The sequence below is a fragment of the Chanos chanos genome, chromosome 2 (assembly GCF_902362185.1).
Source record: "Chanos chanos chromosome 2, fChaCha1.1, whole genome shotgun sequence".
Classification (NCBI taxonomy): Eukaryota; Metazoa; Chordata; class Actinopteri; order Gonorynchiformes; family Chanidae; genus Chanos; species Chanos chanos.
The window spans coordinates 21,559,704-21,581,342 of record NC_044496.1 but is presented as its reverse complement, the minus strand read 5'-3'; the positions used below and the strand labels follow the sequence as shown (position 1 = coordinate 21,581,342).

The following is a 21,639-nucleotide window of genomic DNA, read 5'->3' as shown; positions in this document are numbered from 1 at the left end:
AGAACTCCTCTTTATTGCCATTTTGTTTTTGTAAAAGTAAAAACCATTTACAAACAATGTTTTGGGCGTTTTTTTTAGTACTGAATGTGGTTTTAATTCAATATTTATTTCATACAATGTTTCAAATCCTTTTGTTTGAATGTAGTATTTTTTTCATTTTTCTTTACAGAATAAAAGAACTTCAGTTTTGTCTGAATCCTTCATTGACCACTTTGAAGTGATGATCTGAGAAAGTGACCACTGCACATTAAAACGTTTAACATGTTACAAACATTTATGTTATAAACATAAAATGGAAATGTTATATTCATTTACAGGGAATTCCTACAACGTCCAAAACCTCTTCTGAAAGGGAGAGCAGATCAACTGTCAAATCGGCATTACAATTTTGTGAAAATCCAAATTTCAGACCACAAATTATCCAGACACAAAATGTTAAATCTAATGATTTATTTAAACCAGGTGCAAATATGCACATTACAGAACAGAGTTCAGCACCCTGCACCAGAGTACAAGTCTTAAAGAATCTGCCTGTGTTAAGTACTTGTACGGGCATTAAGTGCTAAAGCCAAGATCACTGGGTTGTGAAGCATATTCACACACACACACACACAAAATAGTTCCTAGCCTTTAACATTCATTGAATAGAGATTTAACTACTGCAGTAGATTAAACTTAATTGCTTATATCATGATGTTTAAAATGATGACCTCCTGAGATTCACAAAGAATACAATCCCTGTGAACTGAAAGACTATAGGTCAAGGGAAAAAAAAAAGTTCTGAACCGTTTTGAATTCTGAAATGTACAAATGCTGAGGTATTTCTACATGGCACAACTGAACAGTTTTACTTTTCCTCACAGTAATCAAACTAATCAAGCGCAAACTCTTGAAAAGCAGTTAGGTATGTCTTCTATCTGTCTTTGTGTATTTGCCAGTGCTTGTGTGTGAACTGTGTGTCACACTGGCCCCAGGTTGACATCCTCTTCCTCGTCCTTCCTCGGGCGTCCCTGGGGTCTCTGCGGCTCGTCCTCACCTGTGTCCTGTTTATCCCTCTCTGCCTCCACCCAGCTCTGAGGGGCAATCATCTTTTTGGGTCCGTGGGGAGGAGGGCCCAACAATGCCTCAATGTCATCATAATTTACCACCTCACGTTCCAGGAGGGCATTAGCCAACTGAGAACAAACCCCGACCCCACAGAAAAAATAAAATAAAATTACTGCACTGACTGGTGCTTCGAAAATAAAACTGCATCAGCAGCAATGAATCCGTTCTTCCACAATTCATTTGATCGCAATTCTGACTGCATTAAGTGGGTGAAAAAATGAATAGTGGCACTGTTCAGAAAAAAGTGGGAACACAAACGAGACACATATGTTTCATTAACACGTTATGTGTTCTATTTGTCTAACATAATCTTCATTTTATTTACAGTGGTAAGTGCAGCACTCACCACAATCAGTTTATCTCTGTTATCCAGGAGCAGCTTCTCAGTATGTCTGTACGCTTTGGCTATTAGCATCTTAGCTTCCTGGTAAGGAGAGAATGCAAATATACAGTCAACGCACGTGTGCACTACCTTCGATGGGTTTCAGGACCGTCTGTCAAAAGCCACTGTAGATCCTTGGAAAGCTTTATGAAGACACACTACACTCACGTGATCCATCTGCTGCTGGAGGCCATGACTAAAGGGCCTGCGACCAATGGCTCCTTGCTCCTGGGTGTCAGGGAAGGACACCTGTCCCACACTGGGCACCATGCCGTACTGCTTCACCATGGAGTAGGCAACCCGAGTCACCTTACGCAGGTCGTCTTGGGCACCTGATGTTGGCAAAAGCTAGAGCATGTCAGAGCAGATGCATGTAAAATACTGTATCTTTGAATGAGTTAAGTCACCCTGCTGAGAGACGTGCACTGACTCACATTAGATAAGCTTCAGACATAGGTATGTGTGTGAATGAGTGAACTTTGTTAAGGTGTGTGAGTGAATGTGTTATACCACTGGTGACTTTGTTGAGAGAGAAGTAGGTAGTTAGGTGAGTGAGTGATTGAATGAGCTATACCTGTGGTGACCTTGTTGAGAGAGAAGTAGGTAGTTAGGTGGGTGTTTGGGTGAGTGAGCGAGTGAATGGATGAGCTATACCTGTGGTGACCTTGTTGAAGGTGATTGCTTCAGAGGCTCTTCCTCCCAGAGCCATGCACATCCTCTCAAACAGCTGCTCTTTGGTGAACAAGTACTGGTCTTTTGGTAAGATCTGGGCAAAACCCAGAGCAGCATTGGTTCTGGGAGCAATCGATACCTAATGCAAACAGAAATAAATACACAACTCTGATGACTACTATTCTAACTCCATACACTCCTAAACAGTTTCACATTATCTTTGACAAAAACACCAAGTTAACAGATTATTACCAAAATAACTACATATCATGATTGCTTTATACAATGACAAGAAGTACAACGAGGAAAGATAATCTGATGATATGTTGAATACACTTTCTGAAAAAAAAGCTTTTGTACCACCTAAAGTAATCTACTCATTCCTTTCTGAGCACAGTGCAGACAGAAGTCTTATAATAACTGTTCATTACCTTCATGACAGCCTCAGTGTGTTCCAGGAGCCAGCCAACCAGAGCATGGCCAGATTCATGGAATGCTACAACCCTCTGCTCTTCTTTGGACAGAATCTTACTCTTCTTCACACTGCCTGCAAAACAAAGACACGCACATACACACACAGCAAGACCAGTTATGCACAACTCGCCGAATAAAAAAATTAAAAAACAAAAACAAAAACAAATAAGTCAAACTTCTATTGAAATGAGTGAATGTTAGAGTGGACATCCTGCTGATGCTGTTCATATCAGTTCCTGTGAACATACCTGCAATAACTCTCTCCACAGCATACTCAAAGTTAAAAGTGTCAATGGACTTGTAACCCTCTCTGGCAGCATGTAAGGCAGCTTCATTGCAAATGTTGGCTATATCCGCTCCTGAAAAAGGACATATTTGTATTACCAAAACAATGCTCCTGAGCTTATAAGGATTAACTGAGCTGATTGGATTGTGGTTTGAATGAGGCACTTTGTCTGCATCAGGGCTCACTAACATTTCTCACAATCAGATACATGGCAGGCTCCAATTTACCAACCACACATCTTTCATCAAAAACTTGACCATCTAGGATGGTCTCTCGCACATTCTTACACTTGTACACATGTGGGTCGCCTGCTGAAAGTGAAGATGGCCGACATTGATAAAACTCACCACTGAACCCCGGTGTAAGCTCAGCCAGACGCAGGGAGTAGAAGCTGGGCGGCTGTGTAAGCTTCAGTATCTTTAAGTGCTGCTCAAAGATCTCCTTTCTCTCCTGTCACACATAATCAGTACAAGACCTTATTCAGACTCCTGTTCTCTCTTTCTCTCTCTCCAACGTACATACAGACAAAAGCATACATAGACAGAGGACCTGTAGTGTAGGCAGATCTATGAATATGTGTCTGTCAAGTCTCCCAGGTCTCATAAGTGCATTGTCCAGAATATCTGCTCTATTAGTAGAGGCCAAGACAATGACATGGTCTGTCGTTCCCATTCCTGAGTAAAACAGAACAAAAACACCAACGGTTGAGATGAAGCAAGACGGAAAAAAAAAAGCACGACACGACTAAGCTTCACTGATACGCTTTACGCAACCCATCTAACAGAACACCCACTTCACACTTTGTCAAACTTTCATGACCTCCTGCTCCCCGCTACTCTGTTTTTCCTTTTTCTATTCCCCTCATCTCACCGTCCATCTCAACCAGCAGCTGATTGAGTGTCTGCTCTTCTTCTGTGTTGGAGAATCCAGACATGTTGGTGGATCGCTTCTTGCCAACGGCGTCAATCTCGTCAATATAAACAATGCAAGGTGCTCGAGCACGAGCCTCTTTGAAAAGACTTCTCACCCTCGCTGCTCCAAGTCCTAGATGCAGGAAGGTGCAAAAAGGGCCGTGGTTTGCCATAAAGTGGTTCTATGACGTTGTACATTAGCCGCTGAAGAACACACAGAAGTCAAAGACTTACCTCCTATCACTTCCACAAACTCTGAGCCTGCCATGGCAAGAAAGGGAACCTGGGCCTCAGTAGCCACAGCTTTGGCCAACAGTGTTTTTCCACAGCCTGGAGGCCCGAGGAGCAGAGAGCCTTTGGGTACCTTGGCCCCCAGCTGGAGATATCTGTCTGGATTCTGTAAAGAATGATCATGCGATGACTCTGTTTCACATGACAACATCAACAGATGTTTAAATATGAAATAGATTTAGTCTTTATCTGTCTCTTCTTACCTTCAAGTAATCAACAAACTCCTTCACCTCCATTTTTGCCTCATGCATTCCTGCCACATCTTTGAAGCTCACACCTTTTCCGGACTTGCCGTCGACAATGGTGAACTTTGCCATTTTCAGTTGATTCTTTTTATGAGGGGAGAGGACATTATGTAAAATTATAAAAGAAAAGAAAGCAGACAAGAATGAAAACATATGATGTAGTGCTTTGACCCTACTTACAAAGGCGCTAAAACCACCTTCCCGCCCACCCATCCCTGCCAGGCGGAAAATGTACCAGAGGATTGCAACTCCAACTGCAGCCATACCAAGGGCATAAAGAGCACTATGACAACACAAGACAAATTAATGAAGCAAAATATTAATGTGTTCCAAAACTATAACACACAAACTGGAGGTAGTCCTTTACGACAACACAAAAATCAAGCGGGATGATTAAATTTTAAACCATGTTTAAACCACAATAAAAGGAACAGGTTTCCAACAACGTGATGGAAATACATGGAAATGTTGATTAACGCTATAGCCGACCTACTTTTAAAGAGAAGTACTCACTTCCCAAAGAAGCCAGTGCGCTTATAGGACACAGGGATCCTGTCCTTTGTGTCTATGTTCAGTTCCTCCTCAGCTGCACGCAGTTTCTCCTCAAACTTATCAATGTTGGCCACTTGCATGCGATACATCAAAGCAAGTCTCTATAAGCAAAACAGCAAAAACACAGAGGATGAAAACAGAGCAAAACAAAACAAACAAAATAAAACCTTCAGGATATTCTAAGTCCTAGCCATGCTCATAGCTGATGTATTCTCTCAGAAAGGACCTACGGGTCGGCCGAAAATAACAGCCCCGGGGTGAAGGTAGATCTCCACTATGTCACTTTCTGGGACCACTTGCACACGGGACACTTCTCCTTTAGCCAACATCTCGTTGACAAAATCATTCCAAGAGATGTTGCCCCCGCTGGTGTTGATGGAGTTGAGTAAGCTCATGATAACAGCGATGATAAAGAGCGTACGCAGACGTTCCCTGTACATCTGGTCCTCCTGCTCACGCCTCTTTTTCTCCTCTGCAAGATGAGCACCGCGAGTTAGATGTGCCAGCAAGTCATTCCCACCCAATATAATATCATCGTCTCATTAAACACCAGAAAGTCTATGGTGCCATTACTAAACACTTCAGGAGGGAGTACACACAGCTATTACGTCTATATTTCTGATAGCATCAGGATTTTAAACTGCTTAAACTGCAGGAGGAACACACTTTGAACATTAACCGCACATTATGTGTGCAACATATGTAAACACAATGTTTATAAGATTATGTATGTACTTGAGTGTTACATTTGCAGTGTACTAAAAAATACCTTCATCCTCCTCAGGTGTTCTCCCTTTGCCACCTTCTCTCTTGTCTTGTCGAGACTGAGACGTGCTGAAATAATTAGTGCCACCTACAAGACAGATGTTCATTCATTTAAGAAGCATATTGGTCTGAATATTTATCACCGGTGTCGATGCTTTTATCAGTTTAGTCTTACAAGATACCAAAACTTACCCAATATATTCCAAAGCCCAACTGGATTTGTTACCAGATTGTTTCTTGTCAAGATTCTGCTTACTCCTAGAAGGCTGGGTCCCAGAGGTCTATTTAAAATGTGCTTTGTGAGAGAGAACCACTGGTAAGTTTCACAGAAGTCTTTGACAGCACACATAACTGAATATTACAAAACTGATTGCCAGAGATTGAAAAAATAGATGAAAAACTTCAGTAAATGAGGGATAAAACATATACACAAATCAGGTGTTTCCACACGGGGGCAAATCCCCAGTTATTTCAGCTAGTAATGCCCCATGACACTTATCGTGAGCCGTGCACAAAAATGTTCTATATATCAAGCTCTTATTTTGACTCCCAACGCTGAAATAGATCTGGGTTACTTTGAAAGAGGGCTGATCATCAACGCATGTTTGACAAAGGCATGCTTGACAGTAGAATTGACTGAAATTAATCATTTAGCTTGGTGACATAACTTCAGCATGGAAGACTAAGGAAAATATATCAGCTACAGCCAAGTATAGTCAGAAATCACAGATGCAGTAATACCTACAGACTGGTCTGAAATGAAAGGCAAAGCAGAAGAGTAACCCGAAGTAAAAATCTAAAGTGTGAGTACTTAGTTGCAGTGAGAACAGACCATGAAGAATTCAAAGGGGGATATTGCGGCTAGGTTGCAGTGTCCTTTATTTACCTCTGCGCTTGTGGAATAAAGTGGTGCAAAGGAGATAGACAGTGGTCTATTGAGCAGTGGGGACTTAACACGGTGAGTTTAACACGGTTGCTACATTATGATGTATGGTGATTTTCCCAGCATGGGTATGGTCCACTCAACCACCTATGGTAAGCTATACGCCAATAAATGCAAAGACATTCCAAGAAATGTGTCATTCTTTGTTGAACCAACTGAATCTTGACGAAAGTGATGTTGTCCAGGTTGACAAGGCCCCATCTATTCGTCACTACATGTTTTCATAAGCATGACACGGTCGTCTAAGACAACTTAACCTAACACTTATGCAACCAAGAACACATTTTCCATTACTAGGAACAAGACACCAAAAAACAGAAGAATTACTTAACATCTAGAGTTTCAGACAGCTTTAGAATCTATGCAAAGGGTCGATGAAGATGCTCTTGTGGGTCGTGGTGGTTCCATACTTGGCACGCACCTGTGGCGACCTAGCTGATTCGCAAAGTCAAAGATTTTAGCTATGCGTCAAGTTCTCTCCGACAACAATCATACTTCCCAACTACTGGTTCCGAGATGTGTGTGTCTGAATTTCAACTGGGCTTTTATGTAACAAATTTTAAGTGGTTACGACACTTTCGTCTGCAGCGTTGGGACTCGCACAAACTGCATGACAAGCTAACTTTAGCATATTACTTACGTAGCTGCTTGAATTTTACCTGAGAATAACCTGGTGCAAATCCACAATGGGATGACGTGAACATCAGCAATTTCTTTGCCCCAGCAGCAAGTTTTGAAAATTGTCTGCTGCTTCTGCCAACTGAAGTCTTTCGTGAAACAATACGGAGAAAATGTCTGTCATTGTCCGACATGCAGTGTGTGCTGCGAGATGCTAATGACCAAATACTGTTCGTGATCCGTTTACAACAGTGTTTCCCCCCGTGTTGCTGCAAAAGTAACGCTGCCATTGCTGATTAACGTAAAGGTTCTACGTTTTGTAAACTAAAATATCATTCTGCTGCTGTCCACTCAAGGGCCCTGATAGTGTACAGTCCTTCTCTAGCTCCCTCACTATTTTGCTACATGGCTATGCAGCTAGCATACAGGTTTGTTATTTAACACGCCCGGATAGATATTTAAAGCTAGAAGAGACACCCTTCTGTATCTCTTCACCGTCCTCAGTCGTAGGGGCGCAGTAGAAAGAAGGTAATCAAACTAGTAACAAAGCCTTAGCGTTTCATAAATTGTAGTACCAAGAGAGATCAATCCGAAGAGATGTTGATTTGTTCATATGTGAACATATTCATGTATATGGGTCTTAATAATATCGTACTTATCTGCGCCAACTGAATATCGTTAAGAATGCCTGTACGTATCTCTACGTGTTGGGAATATCTTTGTGCTCTCAACCATAACCAAGTATTTTTGCGAACGTGTTCTCTACCTTCCCTCGTACAGTAAGAGCAGTGGCATATATAAAAAAATAAATGACTAAAGTGCAGTGTCATATTATTTGCACGAATTTGCTTTTGCTAGTCTTCGCTCTTCAGTGTCTTTATCTTAGTGTTAAAGAAGGTAGTCTAGTGACGTGTTACATGTTACAGAACAGCTGCTGCAAAACAAATAAGAAACATGGGTCACTAATTAAATTGAATAAAGATGAAATAATAAAAATGAATAACAGTAAATAATACAAGTAATAACTGGTGAAATAAAATGATCTTATGTGCCTTGAGTTTTTCGGGTTGTGGTCTGGCACGATATAGATCCCCCTGCAATTGGACTCCAATTTAAACTCAAAGATCATAGTAACAACAAAATAAAATAATAGGACCAAATAAATTATTTTGACTGCGAAAAGGTGAGGCGAATTAATTTACTTAAATTTCAAACTCAAAGTAATTCTAACTCAGATAGTTTGACCGTTTCTTATGTCATTTTCAGCCGGCAGATGTCGCGATTTGCCTTTTTCGCCACGGTTTCGAAAACTAGTCCCGGAAGATACCTCACGTGATGTCAGTGCGCTTGCTGATAACGTCAACAGAATAAATAATTACAGTCCACTAATAATAATAATAACAACAACCACAACTTTAATAAGATAACAATAAGAGGAAGAAGGAGAAGAAAAATAAAAAGAACAATGACATTGATAAAAGATACTTATGCAGGGAAATGTTTTCATTTTTACTCTTTTTGTCTTGCTTCTATGAACTCAGTCTCTATCAGCAAACATAATATTTTAACCTTTTGGTGACGTCAGGATCAGAATTTGCTCTCGAAAATAAATGGTCCTCCGCAGCTGAATTATGATACAACAAATGTTGTGTCTTAGCGTATTTAGGGGATAAAGCTTTGAGGAAAATAACATCCAACAAAGTCTAATCTCACGATAATAACACATATATGTCGACAGAAACTAAATAAAACTAAAATAATAATTTTAAGATTACTTTACACAACACATTGCAAATATGTTTTCACAGTCGCTGAATACTTAACAATATTTGCATAAAAGTGCGATATTCTCATCTCGTGGTGGCTTACATTGATAGAGCGCGGACTCGACATTTTTCTCTTTTTGTATCTGTTTCGCTATCACTACCATTTCGGCTCGAAATAGTTATATTTCAGCCTTATAAATCGACAACGCTTGATCCACAATGGCGTCAGTTTCGCCGTCGGGTTTGAGCACATAGTGACCGCCCATGATCAACAGCCTATCACAGACTGTGTTTCAACTCTATGCGTGCACTTTTCGTCATCAGCATAGCTGGAGTCAAAGGCCGTCTGAAACGGTTCATACGAAGTCGGACAGAGAGGATTAAACCGAAACGGAATTTTGTATTGGTTAAAAATCTCGAAAACAAGCCTCAGTTGAAGTAAACACAGAAATATACAATTCAAGAGTGTTTTACGCTTTAAATGGAAAGAAAAGTATCCTTCTTCTAGCACGCCAAGTGGAGTCCTGAGATATTTTTTCATCGCTTTGGGGTATTCAGGAGTTAGCCTGCTAGCCTCAGAGCGCTAGCTTGCTGGCGTTACTCGGCGTGAGTGTGGACTGAAATGTGTGTCTTTTTTGTCGGATGTCCTTAGACTGCAGCTTGCTGAACAAGAAGGCCTCAAATGGGAAAATCAAGCATCGGTCAGGAATAACAAGCATACTCACGTACATGTAGCGCGTATTTAGGAGAAGGTATGGTCCATTGAACCGTCGTATATCTGTCTGGTTTGGGATTTCACTGTTTACATAAATAACCTGACTGCATAACGGCACTAAACTACATGTTTGCTTGCTAACGTTAGCTGTTTTAGCAAGGTAGCCAACGAGTTTGTTTTCCGTTCCCCACCCCCACCCTTAAATGCATAACAGAAACAAGCAAATTGAATAAACGTTTTCCTCGGGATTCCGGAATATTTAACGTGTTGGTACCCAGCAGTGTTGTAAATATTTGATGTGAAATTGCCAGCGATAGTAAATGTTGCCCTTTCAATGTGTGTAGTTCACAAACGTTCATCGTTAGTTCGTTAGTAATTTTGCTCCTCGGTCAATTATCAACGTGACCGGGCTGTGCTTTCAAGCTTTTTACTGTTGATATGAGGTTGTTCGGCTGCTTGAGAGTCACTATGCGCTTTTGCATAAGCAGAAATAAGTAGCTAAAATGTATTTCCTATTTAGATTGTTTTTTACCTAGCGAGTAAGGGACCAGGACTTGGTCGGAAAACTGTTCAGTGTTAACGTGTGATAAATAATTGCACTTTCGGTAGTCAGAGCTTTGGTATAGTTGCTCTAACCTGTCAATATTGCTGCAATATTAGCTGGCTAAGCAACGGAGCTGAGTGTGGATTAATATTTAAGTCGAATCAGGTAAAGATAATTTATTTTGTGAGCCGGTTGTCGGCTTATACTTTCATTCGACACCTTCATCTCAAGTACTTATATTTGCAACCTGTTTACTACATAGTAATGTGGGCTGATTTAATTTAAACAAGTCTAGGATGCAGATGATCATTTGATTAATTCAAAGAATATATGTAATTCACTCTAGGTTATAATCTTTAAATGAAATAGACATGTTAAGTCTCTCGTTTTTACATTGTGCTGTACGCTTTTGATTGTTGTCATGTCCGTAACCAACAGTTACTTGTATGTTGAGGACGTTTAGGTCTACTTAGGCTCTGTACTGGTATTGCATTAGATGAATGTAGAATGGTGTTGAGGATTTTATGCAGTGGTGCAATTATTTGTGAACTTCATGTTGTCCCCTGGCAGAGGGTGTTCTTTGAATAATTCCTTTTGTTAGCAATTTATTTAAAAGTTACAGAGATCGTTTCAAAATATTTAACTCGTAAAAGGAATTGCGTGTTAATACCATCCGAGAAACTACATTTCGAAATATCAGAAATTAGTCTGCGTTTGTTTTTGTTGGTATTGTTGTTAGTGTTACTGTAAATGCAAAATCATTTATTACTGGAAAGTTTGCGCTCTGTTCCAGTGTGTGTGATTTGCGAGCGTTAGATTTTTCTAAGATTGTGTATAATATTATACACACACACACACATACATTATAAAATACCATAACACACTGATTTAGTGCCATGTTCTACTGTACAGTATGAGCAAAATGATTGTACAGTATGAGCAGAATGATTGTGTTCAGTGCTCTAAGAGTCTGAATGTGGTTGTTCAGTTGGTGCAGTATTAGTAGTGAGGAAAACACTGCAGCAAGGCTGGCAGCTCTGTTTTCCTGTGTGAGCTGCTCGGTTTGTTGGGGCGTTAGCATTGAAATTCACTGCAGGCGCAGTAGTGCATGTGATCTTTTCTCTCTCCTCCCTTCCTTTTTTCGTCAGGTCTCGGTTTAAGAGATTTTCCCTCTTTTCTATGCAGCTATTTTGCAACATACTCTTTCCTCATTTTTTTGGCCTTGAAAATCAACAGTTGGCTTAAAATGGCTGAATGTTTTTTCTAAGTTCTTTAGGCTTCAGACATTACACTGCTGTCAATGCCAGTATGTTTTCATTGATGGTCATGTTGCGAAAGTCATGAAATCCAGATTTGTTTATGCTGTAAAGAATTCAGAAGCATAAATGCCATGTTCAAGCTGTTTGTTAGATTGATGTCTTAGAACATACTCTCGTAGAACCAGACTTGTGTATCTTTGTGCTTTCACTATCTTCCTCTGTGAGCCCAGTGCCTATGTCAGTGAGTACCAGGTTGTGGAGGTCAGGAGCTGATCTTTTCCAAACCCCCCCCCCCCCCCCCCCCCCCCCCAACTCTTCTGGGTATGTCAATTCTCTAAGCTACTATCCACTGTGAGCAAGTTGTCTCTGTTTCTGTGCTGCTTGTATGTAGATACCCCTAATCTTAATCCTTGGGTCCTTGAATTGACTATTTGCCTTGGTCAGATACAAGTCCAAATGAAGGCCTTATCATGTGTTGAACAACAAAATTCACTCAAATGTGCCAATCTCAAGGCTCGTTTGTTTACGGAGTGACCCCACTCTGCCTGTGCTCCCATAGCAATGATACAATGGGTCTGTAGTTGGATTAGAGGCTTCTCACATCTCACATACTTGGCACGTTTCATGTTCAGCCACTTTTTGTATTCTGGGAATGCATTGTTAATATGATGATGCAAGGTCTCTGATTAGGAGCATGGCAGATCGCTCTAGCAGTTGCAGCAATGTGTAGTTTAGTAGTCATTTTTCCCCTCCAAAATGAAAACATTCTGACAACTCTCGAGCCTCTTAACTAAGGCAGGGAAAACATGGATTTCTTTTATTTATTAATCAGTCATTTTGAGTTAGGTTGTTTTAGTTTTGATTGCAGACCACATGAACTTTTCAGTCACTTTTGGCTTATTTTGGTTTTGTTTGTGAGACCTCTTTTGCGTGTTGTTTTAAACCAATAAAGGAATTAAAATGGCATGAGTTGGCACTTGACTTCTGTTGACTCAGTGTTATTCAAGAACTCTAGCCCAAGGTGATGACATAGGCCTATCGCCTGGTTGAGTAACAGTAAGATGTGAACATTGAAGTAACCTACTTTGGTTGGCCGTAATGGGAGCAATCACAGAAGGGTGCTGGGGGGACAACACTGTGGTGGATGTGGCCATTGCGTAGATGGCTTCTGATGTGCTATTTCCTTCTGCCTGAATGTTTGTCAGCCTGGAAACAAGAATGGTTGCTCCTGTCCCTGTTGTGTTGGTCCTCACCAGCAGGGTAAATGTTTTATTGGGCCTCTCCCACACAGTCTCCTCAGACAGTCAAATACCATTTAAATCCTTTTGAAAGTCTTACCACCTCTTCCCTCCCATGCTAACACACACAAACACGCAAGTAGAATAGCATCCACCTGTTCCTACCATAGAGACTAGGGCGTTGGATTTTGGAGGGGGAGATTTGGAAGTTTTGCTGTTGAATGTTTCATCTCCTGAGCCCAGACCGGGCCTCCTCTGCAGTACTTTTGATAACACTCCTCACAGACTCTCATACATCAAAGCAAAAGCTTCTCTCCCTCTCTGCTCTTCTAGGGCTTGTGCTTTTTTGCTTCCTTTTTTTTTGTAGGCTTGATGCACCCTCACCCACTGTCTCTTTTGATCTTTCAATGTGGCCTCTCTTGAATTAGCTCATATCTCCATGGCCTATAAATGGCAGGTAGAAGGTAAAGGCTATGACCTGCCTCTGTTTAAAAAAAAAAAAAAAGTACCATGCACTTAAAAGCTGTGATGGGCTTGTGACAGATTTGAAAACCATATTAATGGGATAACAGGTTTTCTTACAGCCTCAGTATCGGTGAAAAGAAAGCGTGCGTGGTTGTGTTTGTGATACTGGCTGCTAGAGCCTTGCTAACATGGGCGGATGTGAGAGGGGACGGGATCACAGAAAGCAGGGGTTAGTGGAGTGGGGTAGAAAGAGACAACAGTTGGTGTTTTGATTAGATGTGCTGAAGGCTGAGTAATGTATTATCCATATGTGGCCCCCACTGTATCCTCAGCTAGCTGCTGTGTTCAAACGGCAGTTTTTTTTAATACTCGTTTTAGAAACATGGTATTCTTACTGGACAGAAACAGGTGGCTTCATTTGTGTAGCTTCTGCAGCCCTTCGAGAGCAATGCCTCAAGTGTGTTCCTTCTATTTGTAAAATATCACACAACGTTGTGCCGTTGTACAAATATAAAGTACCCAGAAACTTGAATTTCTTCGAGATACTGAAATAAGGCTTTCAGTGAGTTGCACATCCTTCTTTTTTTTTTTTTTGGTTACCAAAAGTACACCTGCCTCTCTCTATTTGCCAACAGAAAACAGGACAGATGAGTTAGGAGAATTTGGAGTCTTGGTTGTTCATTCTCTCCTCTCCTTGTTTGATGAGGTGTGGGGGTGGGGGAGCGTGGCCTGGCTGAATCTCAATCACTAGCTCCTTTAGTTGCACTGTCCTTTTGATGGGGCAGCTGCAGCCATTCAATCAGCCCATTCTCATTGAAATGCAGCAACAGGAAGGGGGGAGGGCAGCAGGGCCCTGTGCGTGACTGAAAAGCATACCTAACCAAAGACCAGAAAGACAAGGTCCACCACAGGCCTCTCACACTTTTGTTTTCTCTAGTCCTGGTGCCATATAGATCACACAAAGCCTTTAAGCACTTTCCTTTGACCATGCTACTCATTTTCACCACTCAGCGTTTTTTTAACCAACTGTCATCTGTTCATGGGATCATCACCACAAGCCAAAATATGGGCTTTGAAAGTGAACCAAAATTTTCCCTTTTCCCCTGCAACTGTGATGGTACCATGTAATGCAACAAACATGTTGTTTACATATTGTTTGAAATGTATTTCTAAAAGGAAAACAGCGACTAACCACAAAAACAATGTTCCAGATATTCTCGCATTACTTTGATGAATTTCTGAGGAAAAAATCCAAATGCTTTTTTTTTTTTTTTTTTGTGAGTGTCAGTTGCAAGGAGTGTCTCTAACCCACTGACCCACTAGTTTGATGGTACTTTGTTATAAAGCATGGTATTAATTGAGAAATAAGAAAAGACTCACGGCTGTTTGAAATACTTCTGCTTGTAAATATATTAAGGAAGAGATTGGAGTCTGTTTTTCAGTTTTACTTTGGATGGACTGAACAAAAATAGATTTGATAAGTGTAACGAGGACTCACAGAGAGAGGATGCCTGTGATTGGTTGGCATTTCCTGCACACACAGACAGCGAGCTCACAGTCAGCATGGCAGCCTCTTGTGCTGCACATATCACATGAGCTTATTTTGCAATATGACCGTGTCAGCAGTTTATCACACAAACCATTCTCACAAGATACCGGGACATTATTTTGTATATACCGTCAGTATCTCTTAGTGTCGTACAATGAGGGAAGGATTTGAAAGATGGTAGTGCGGAGTAGCTGAAAAAACAGAGATGGTAAGTGACAAAGAGGCAGCTTGCTTCCTGTACGGTTTTCATCCCTTAGTGGGGTCTGGATTGTGTGATAGGTTTCCACTGCCAGTTCTGGTGGGGGTCACACTGTGATTTTGGAAGTGAAACAAAGGCAGTGCATACAGCTCTCCTGTAACTCATTAGACTCTAATAGACAAACTGTATTCCAGACAAATGAGGCCAGTGTGTCACATCACAGGGTTCACTCAGCGCTCTGCTGCCCAGCACTGGAGTGTGACAGGATGAGACTGAAAGGCCTGGTCTGAAGGGGTTGGGCCGGGTGTTTTTCCGTTGCCTTTTGTTGGGACAGGTTTGGTAAGCTTGTCCTTTTACGTTTCTGCTGATTAGGATTATGCAACTGGTGAGATTTAGCTGCTTAAGTGCATTGCTGTTTGTTTTCAACTAGACGGTCTGCAGTTCCTTGTGCAATCGCAGACCGGTTTCTTGATTTTTATGGAGGTTTGGGTGGTTTTCAAGTCTACTTTCCTTTGTTCCCAGCTGCCTTTGTGTAGCTGCACTTGAATTGTCTTTTTTCTGTCTTTCTTTCTCTTTTTCTTTCTTTTCTTTTTTTTTTTTTTAAGAAAATGGCCCCTGTACTGAAACAACCCACATCTTCCTTTATTCATTTACAGTAAAACAGACATGAACGTGATCTTAAAAATTACAAATGTTCTGACTTTTTTTCTGATTTATAAGTTATGACTTGTGTTTAGGCTGAAACTGCTAGCTGTCAGCCATATTGTTGTTTAAACTGGAACACTGAACATTTAGACTGTCTTCAGTTGGAACTGTTTGAATCAGCAGAGAATAAATTGTTGCTTGCTTCAGTCAGTAATCTCTGTTGTTTGTTAAGCTTGGAATTAAAGAAGTACTTCTAAAAGCAAGCATTTGAAAGCATGATACAACAGTGTGTTTCTCCCATAGTATGTATGTGCAGTTGTACAATGGTTGCAGTCTGTTTAGACCTGCAGGGGAAATGCAGATTTTTATCGGTCAGGCCTTCAGTATGTGTACTTGTTTGTTTGAGCCTCCGACCACCTCTGTGGAAAGCACATCCCATAATAGAAAGCACATGTTCCTCCAGTGCCAAACTCCCACATACCTCCGTAGCTTTTTATAGAAATGTATTGGGCCTCTGATGTTCCTAGGGTAGGGCAGTTGATTGTTTTGATAGGCATACGTTTGATTTTAATGTGACATTCAGCATTGTATTTTCCTGAAAAGCACAAAATGCAGAGATGCCACTGGTTAACGTCATTGTGTGAGCTGGTGTTGACGACTCACAGGGCAAGTAATGGTCTGCAAAGCACTGTGGTCTATCATTGATAGTATCATTCATAATTGTTTTGAAACGTCTGTATTAGGAAATTTGTTGTGTCTTTTCTTTTGAAGGCTCATAGTGGGAGATCTACAAAACAAGCATAATGTCGGGCTTGTGATGTCAATAGCACTCTGAGGAGTTGATTTAAAAGTTCCAGGGTCAAAAATCAAAAGTTGATTCAAGCAGCAACTGGTCTGTTCTAAAAGTTTTGCATAATGAGATGTTTAGCTGAGTATAACAGTTATTTATTTTTGAGACCCTGGAGAGTGAAGAAAGAAAGACAATCCATCAACAGGTAGTTTTTAAACCCAGGGTGGATGGCATGGCTGCTGTGACCTTCCTCTCTAACATCATTCTCTCCTCAAACCTGACCTATCTGATCATTAACCTGGTGTAGCACAACTCCACTCTTGCACAAGCTCTGCTAACCCATTAGGAAGTTGTCTCAGCGATAGAGGGACCATTTGGAGAAAAAGCAGTCGGCTGACTAATCTGTATATGACTTTTAACTGCAGTATTTTTAGAGGAATTCCAGTTGACATAAAAAAGAGAATTAGCAGTATGCAGGAGGCACAGGGCTGCTGCATCTCTGAGGGTGATCTACCTCCTCTCGTAATCAAAGGACTGCTCACTGCACTGCGATCCAAAGGTTCTTAAATGAACATTTGTAGTTAGCCTGAGATCGGCTTTGTGTAATCTCTGTCTTGACAGGCATTTTCTGTGTGTGTGTGTGTGTGTGTTTAAAGGGTGACAGTGCCTCTTCTGATCTTGTTTGTTGTCTGGACGCATTCAAGTTGTGTCACATATCCCACTTTGTTCTCTCACACCCTGTGTTGGTGTCTGCACATTGGGTGCTTGCCAAGCACATACAGTACATGTAAAAATTGTGCCGATCCAAGCTACATTCGTTGTTCTCTCTTCTGGGTATTTTTATATTTGAAATAGTCCAAACAAGCTGATTGTACCTGATCATCTAACAAACGTGATCTTTGGAAGCAGTGATGTTGTCTTTATGAAAGATGAAATTAAAAATAGAATCATAGAGATGTGTATTGGAGCACACAACAATCAGGAAGTTGGCATGAGAATGGAATTGTTATGTTGGCTGCGTTGGTGTTTATGCATGGGTGCAGAGAAAACTGTATGTTGTGTTATTTTGAAGCAAGGGCTTTTTGTTGGTTGTAGATATTTTTTTGGCTTATCTGCAGCTCAGACATAACACTGAGCTTCTTGGCTGTCTCTAAATCCCTTTTTGAGTTCTGTCTGTCCGTTCTGTTTTTTAGCGTATGTGTGGTCATGCTGATTTCATATGCCTAAATTCTGGAGGGAAAAAAAATGTCTCTGCCACGTAGAATTGTAAGGCACTTTGTTGTTCATGCACAAAATCCTGTACTCTTCCTTGCCATTTGATTTGGATATTTCCAGCTTGGAAACCTTGACAAAAAAATCCACATAGAACCTTTTTGTGTTATTTTCTGTATGACTTGTGTTTAAATGTAAATGCCTGTATTACTCCCCTATTTAATAAGAATAGGCCCTTTCACCTCCTGTGCTTCAGTTAGAAGCCTGACAGAGGTGTGTGCGCATGTATGCGTGTGTGTGTGTGGGAGAGAGAGATTGCAGCATGTAGTTTTATGAAGCATTTAGGTAGTCTGTAGTGACGGTGTGCCCAGGCATGCCTGATGTCCATCAGCACAGTTACATGGGTGCCTTTGAGAAACAGGAAGTGCTGTATCTGCTCCTGCAGTTTCATGATGGACACACATTCATGAGCAATTTTGACTGTAAGGAATATTTTTTGAAAATTTGTGAAGCTATTGTTCTGTTCTTTCCTCAGTCTATATTATTGCATGCTTTTGTTTCTGGTATTTGATTAGTTTTCCTGCCTTAACAAAGAAGCATCTAGTGGTTGCTAGTCCACATATTTAACACTAAAGAATGTCTGTAATCAACATGATGAGCAGTTCTGTGGGGTTGTTACCATTGACCTCCCTGCTGTCCCTGGCAGTGGCTTCTGTTCATTCTTTATGCAGCTAGGGCTGTGGCTATCACATTCCTGTATTCAAGGATTCTGTCAGGGATAACATTGATAAGTCTAATCAACTGACGTTGTATGGTAGAATTTGAACTTGTGAATTTCCGCTTGCTGGAAGCACAGTGTTTTTTTTTGTTTTGTTTTTTTATAACTGCAAAGGGGAGAAAGGATGGGTTAAAGCATTCATAGGTGCCCCCTATACACTTTTCATAGGCTACATTGTATGTACACCTTGTTCAGTTGGTATCATCATGATAGGACTAACAAATATTTTGTTATTTTTGTAAGATTCATTTACAGTGTAACTTTACAGGTCTTTCAAGTGTAACTCTGATGATACTTTGTTCCATTTTACTTTCAAGTAGACTCTATTTTCATTTTATTGTTATCACAGTTCAGTTTGCAAGTTCTCCCAAAAGTAAAATACGTTGTTGTTTTTATGTGAATTACAAAGCAGTCCTTGTGAAAACAATGCAGTATGAAGGACAGAAATGATCCTGTTGCATAGTTTCGGTATGATTTTAAAGGTCAGATTAAATGTGATTTTTGCCTTTTTCAGCAATATTTCCTTTGAACGTTTCATCTGGTGAAATAAGTTAAAATTGGATCCATGCCTGTGATCCTCCCTGGGATTGATTTATGTCACTTTATTTCATAGATACCCTGACACGTTCCTCTCCAAAGAAAACGAGGAGAACACAATTTCCATATATCTTTGTGTGTTTGCACTTGAGCTGAAATTGCTCCTTTCAAAAAGACTTTGCACAATACTGCTCACAGCAGTGCTTCCCTGCGCCCCCCCCCCCCCTCCATGGCCAGTCTCATTTTCCTGGTCCCCTGTGTTAACGTGACCGTAATTCTGCCCTGCCTTAATTCATGCATATCCACTTCTGCTTGGGAGACAGGTTGCCAATGAAGAGAAAATGAGAAATTGCACTAGAGTGGGTGGGGGGTAGCCAGTGGCAGGAAATGTGACTCTGGCCTGAAGGGAGGGGATTGGAAGTGACACAGGGGCCACAGCAGAAGACGGGGATCCTCTGAAAAGCAAGCGTTGGCCCACACAAATCTGACACCCTGAGTTTGCCCTGCTCATCAGCCTCCATTACTGTGAGACTCAAGCAAGGACCTCCTTGCCCCTCAAAGCTATAGCAATAGAAACCCCACTCAAACCTAATTACTCTGGGCCTGCTTTTACACTGATGAGCCTGGAGAGCTGACTGAACAAGGTTCTGGCTACTGAAGGATCTGCATTGCAAACTCTCCTCGTAGCCAAACTCATTGAAATGTGCTAGTACGAGCTGGGCCTGGTGAGTGGATGAGTGTAGGCTCTGAAACATTGATTAGCGTGCCCCCTCCTTTTTTTTTTCCAAAAGTAGTCCCAGCCGTCATCATCTACATTCTACAAACCTTTCCCATTGCTGCTATAGAAACAAGTAACAGTGACCAAAAAGTGTGAACAAATGTCAAAGATACATTTATCTGTAGGAGTATCTGTTTATTTTCTTGATTGAAAGGAAGGAAATAAAAGCTTTAAACATTTCACAAGTGCATCAACACTTTTCATTTACTGTATTGTGCTGTTGTTCTGTGCTCAGTCTCTATATTTACTCCTCTTATCTGACTGGTCTGCATGCAGTGTCTGTGTTAATGCACCACTCTGTCTCTGCAGTACTGTTCGTCCCAGAATCTTAAATGAACAAAAGAACGATGTCTTGTATGTATGTGTGTCTGTGTGTCTCGGTCAGGTCTTGGTGGTCCTTTCAATTTGGAACGCTGCAATCAAGTAGCAGTATGCAAACATATATGGTTGTCTTAGTACTTAGCTGATGTGCATTTCTTTTTTCGTGCTGTCTACAGCACATTGACAAAAAGCTGAGTTGAAATGCCACAGCAACTCTTGCACTGAATAAGATGAAATACATTTTTGGTAGAATGTTGTCTTTTACATCCCTTGCCCAGGCATGTTTGCCGGGACATGATCTCTGCATTGGGAAACTGGATTTAATTTGTAAATGGTGCCATTATGCACAGCATAGCTTTATTATTACGCCTGTGCCATTAAATGCAGATTTTTCCACATTCATTTGCCTTGCCCTCCTCCTTACTCCCCTCTGACTGCCTCCTGCTGAATGAAGAGTGTGCAGCTTCATAAATGGAATGTATGTTAAATGTCATGGATAAATGTGCAGAGATATTATGACTGCCTGACATTCAGGTCCTGCAGTGCAAAGACAAAGGAAGAATGCAGGATCACTCTAAATATTGCTGTAGTGACAACATATGTCGCAGGAACTGATGCTTCAGTACCAGGTCGATGGCAGAATTCAGAAAACTTATCTGTGCTAGTGTTTGTACAGTATTGGTAGTACTGAGTTAAAATTGGTGCTACACTCCTGTCTGAGTGACTAAAAAAGTAGGAGAGCGTCTTGTGAATGCTCACCGACGTATGAGAAAAACGTGAAAAAAGACATGGAAATGGTGCACAGCAGTGCTACTGGGGCCATACTGCCAAACTTAACACTTATCCAACAGAAACTGGCATAGGATGTTTGATATGGCTAAGTGCAAAATAACCTTACTGGTTTAGACTATAGCTCATTGTAGTGTCCTTACTAGTCAAAAGTCAGCAAAATATAACCATAGACTTCTAAACAGACAATAACAGTCTGTCATCAAGTCAGTAAGGTTTAGCTGCTGCTTACACTGGGAGTTAATTTATAAAAAAAAATGATAAGTTACAGCTGGACATTTCGTACTGTCTAATTTAAGAGCAGTATTGTGTCAGGATGCCTTTTGTTTCCTTGAAGGCTGTATGCCAGTGGACTTAGAAATCTGTTTTCCTGTTTTGATCTATGTTTGCTTAAACTATTTTTTTTCAAGGCTTTGGTAGGTTACTGCAGTTGGAAAACCCAACAACTGAAATTTGATTGTGTTTTGATTTTACTGGATGCCAGTACTAGTTCACTTGAATGATGGTTGGTTAACTTTTTGAAGAATATATTCCACCATTTTGAAGCTGCCCGCACTGTTAGGAGTTATATGTAGATATATTCTGAGTGTGTGTGTGTGTGTGTGTGTGTGTGTATCTCTCTCTCTATATATGTATGTGTGTATATCTACATCTATCTATCTATCTATCTATATGTATATATATGCGTGTGAGTGTGTGTGTATATATATGTGTGTGTGTGTGTGTGTGTGTATGTGTGTATGTGTGTGTGTATATATATATATATATATATATATATATATATATATATATATATATATATATTTGG

General features: G+C 40.7%; 2 protein-coding genes across 2 annotated transcripts in view; one reads left to right on the top strand and one right to left on the bottom strand.

The window, feature by feature from the left end:
• Nucleotides 1-289: 289 nt before the first annotated feature.
• On the bottom strand, nt 290-7,633 carry spg7 (SPG7 matrix AAA peptidase subunit, paraplegin). Its single transcript, XM_030794418.1, has 17 exons — nt 7,288-7,633; nt 5,878-5,980; nt 5,690-5,773; nt 5,151-5,392; nt 4,882-5,021; nt 4,549-4,651; nt 4,327-4,452; nt 4,067-4,229; nt 3,792-3,965; nt 3,471-3,595; nt 3,269-3,371; nt 2,884-2,994; nt 2,593-2,708; nt 2,144-2,300; nt 1,658-1,821; nt 1,454-1,531; nt 290-1,175 (listed from the first exon to the last, which is right to left on the bottom strand). The coding sequence occupies exons 1-17, from the start codon at nt 7,534-7,536 to the stop codon at nt 960-962; spliced, it is 2,454 nt and encodes an 817-aa protein (XP_030650278.1). The 5' UTR covers nt 7,537-7,633; the 3' UTR covers nt 290-959.
• Nucleotides 7,634-9,406: 1,773 nt separating this feature from the next.
• The window catches only part of ankrd11 (ankyrin repeat domain 11), an 83,974-nt gene continuing 71,741 nt past the window's right edge, over nt 9,407-21,639 (top strand). The window contains exon 1 of the mRNA XM_030792034.1: nt 9,407-9,764. The gene's annotated coding sequence lies outside the window, so the exon portion shown is untranslated. The remainder of the gene's footprint in view (nt 9,765-21,639) is intronic.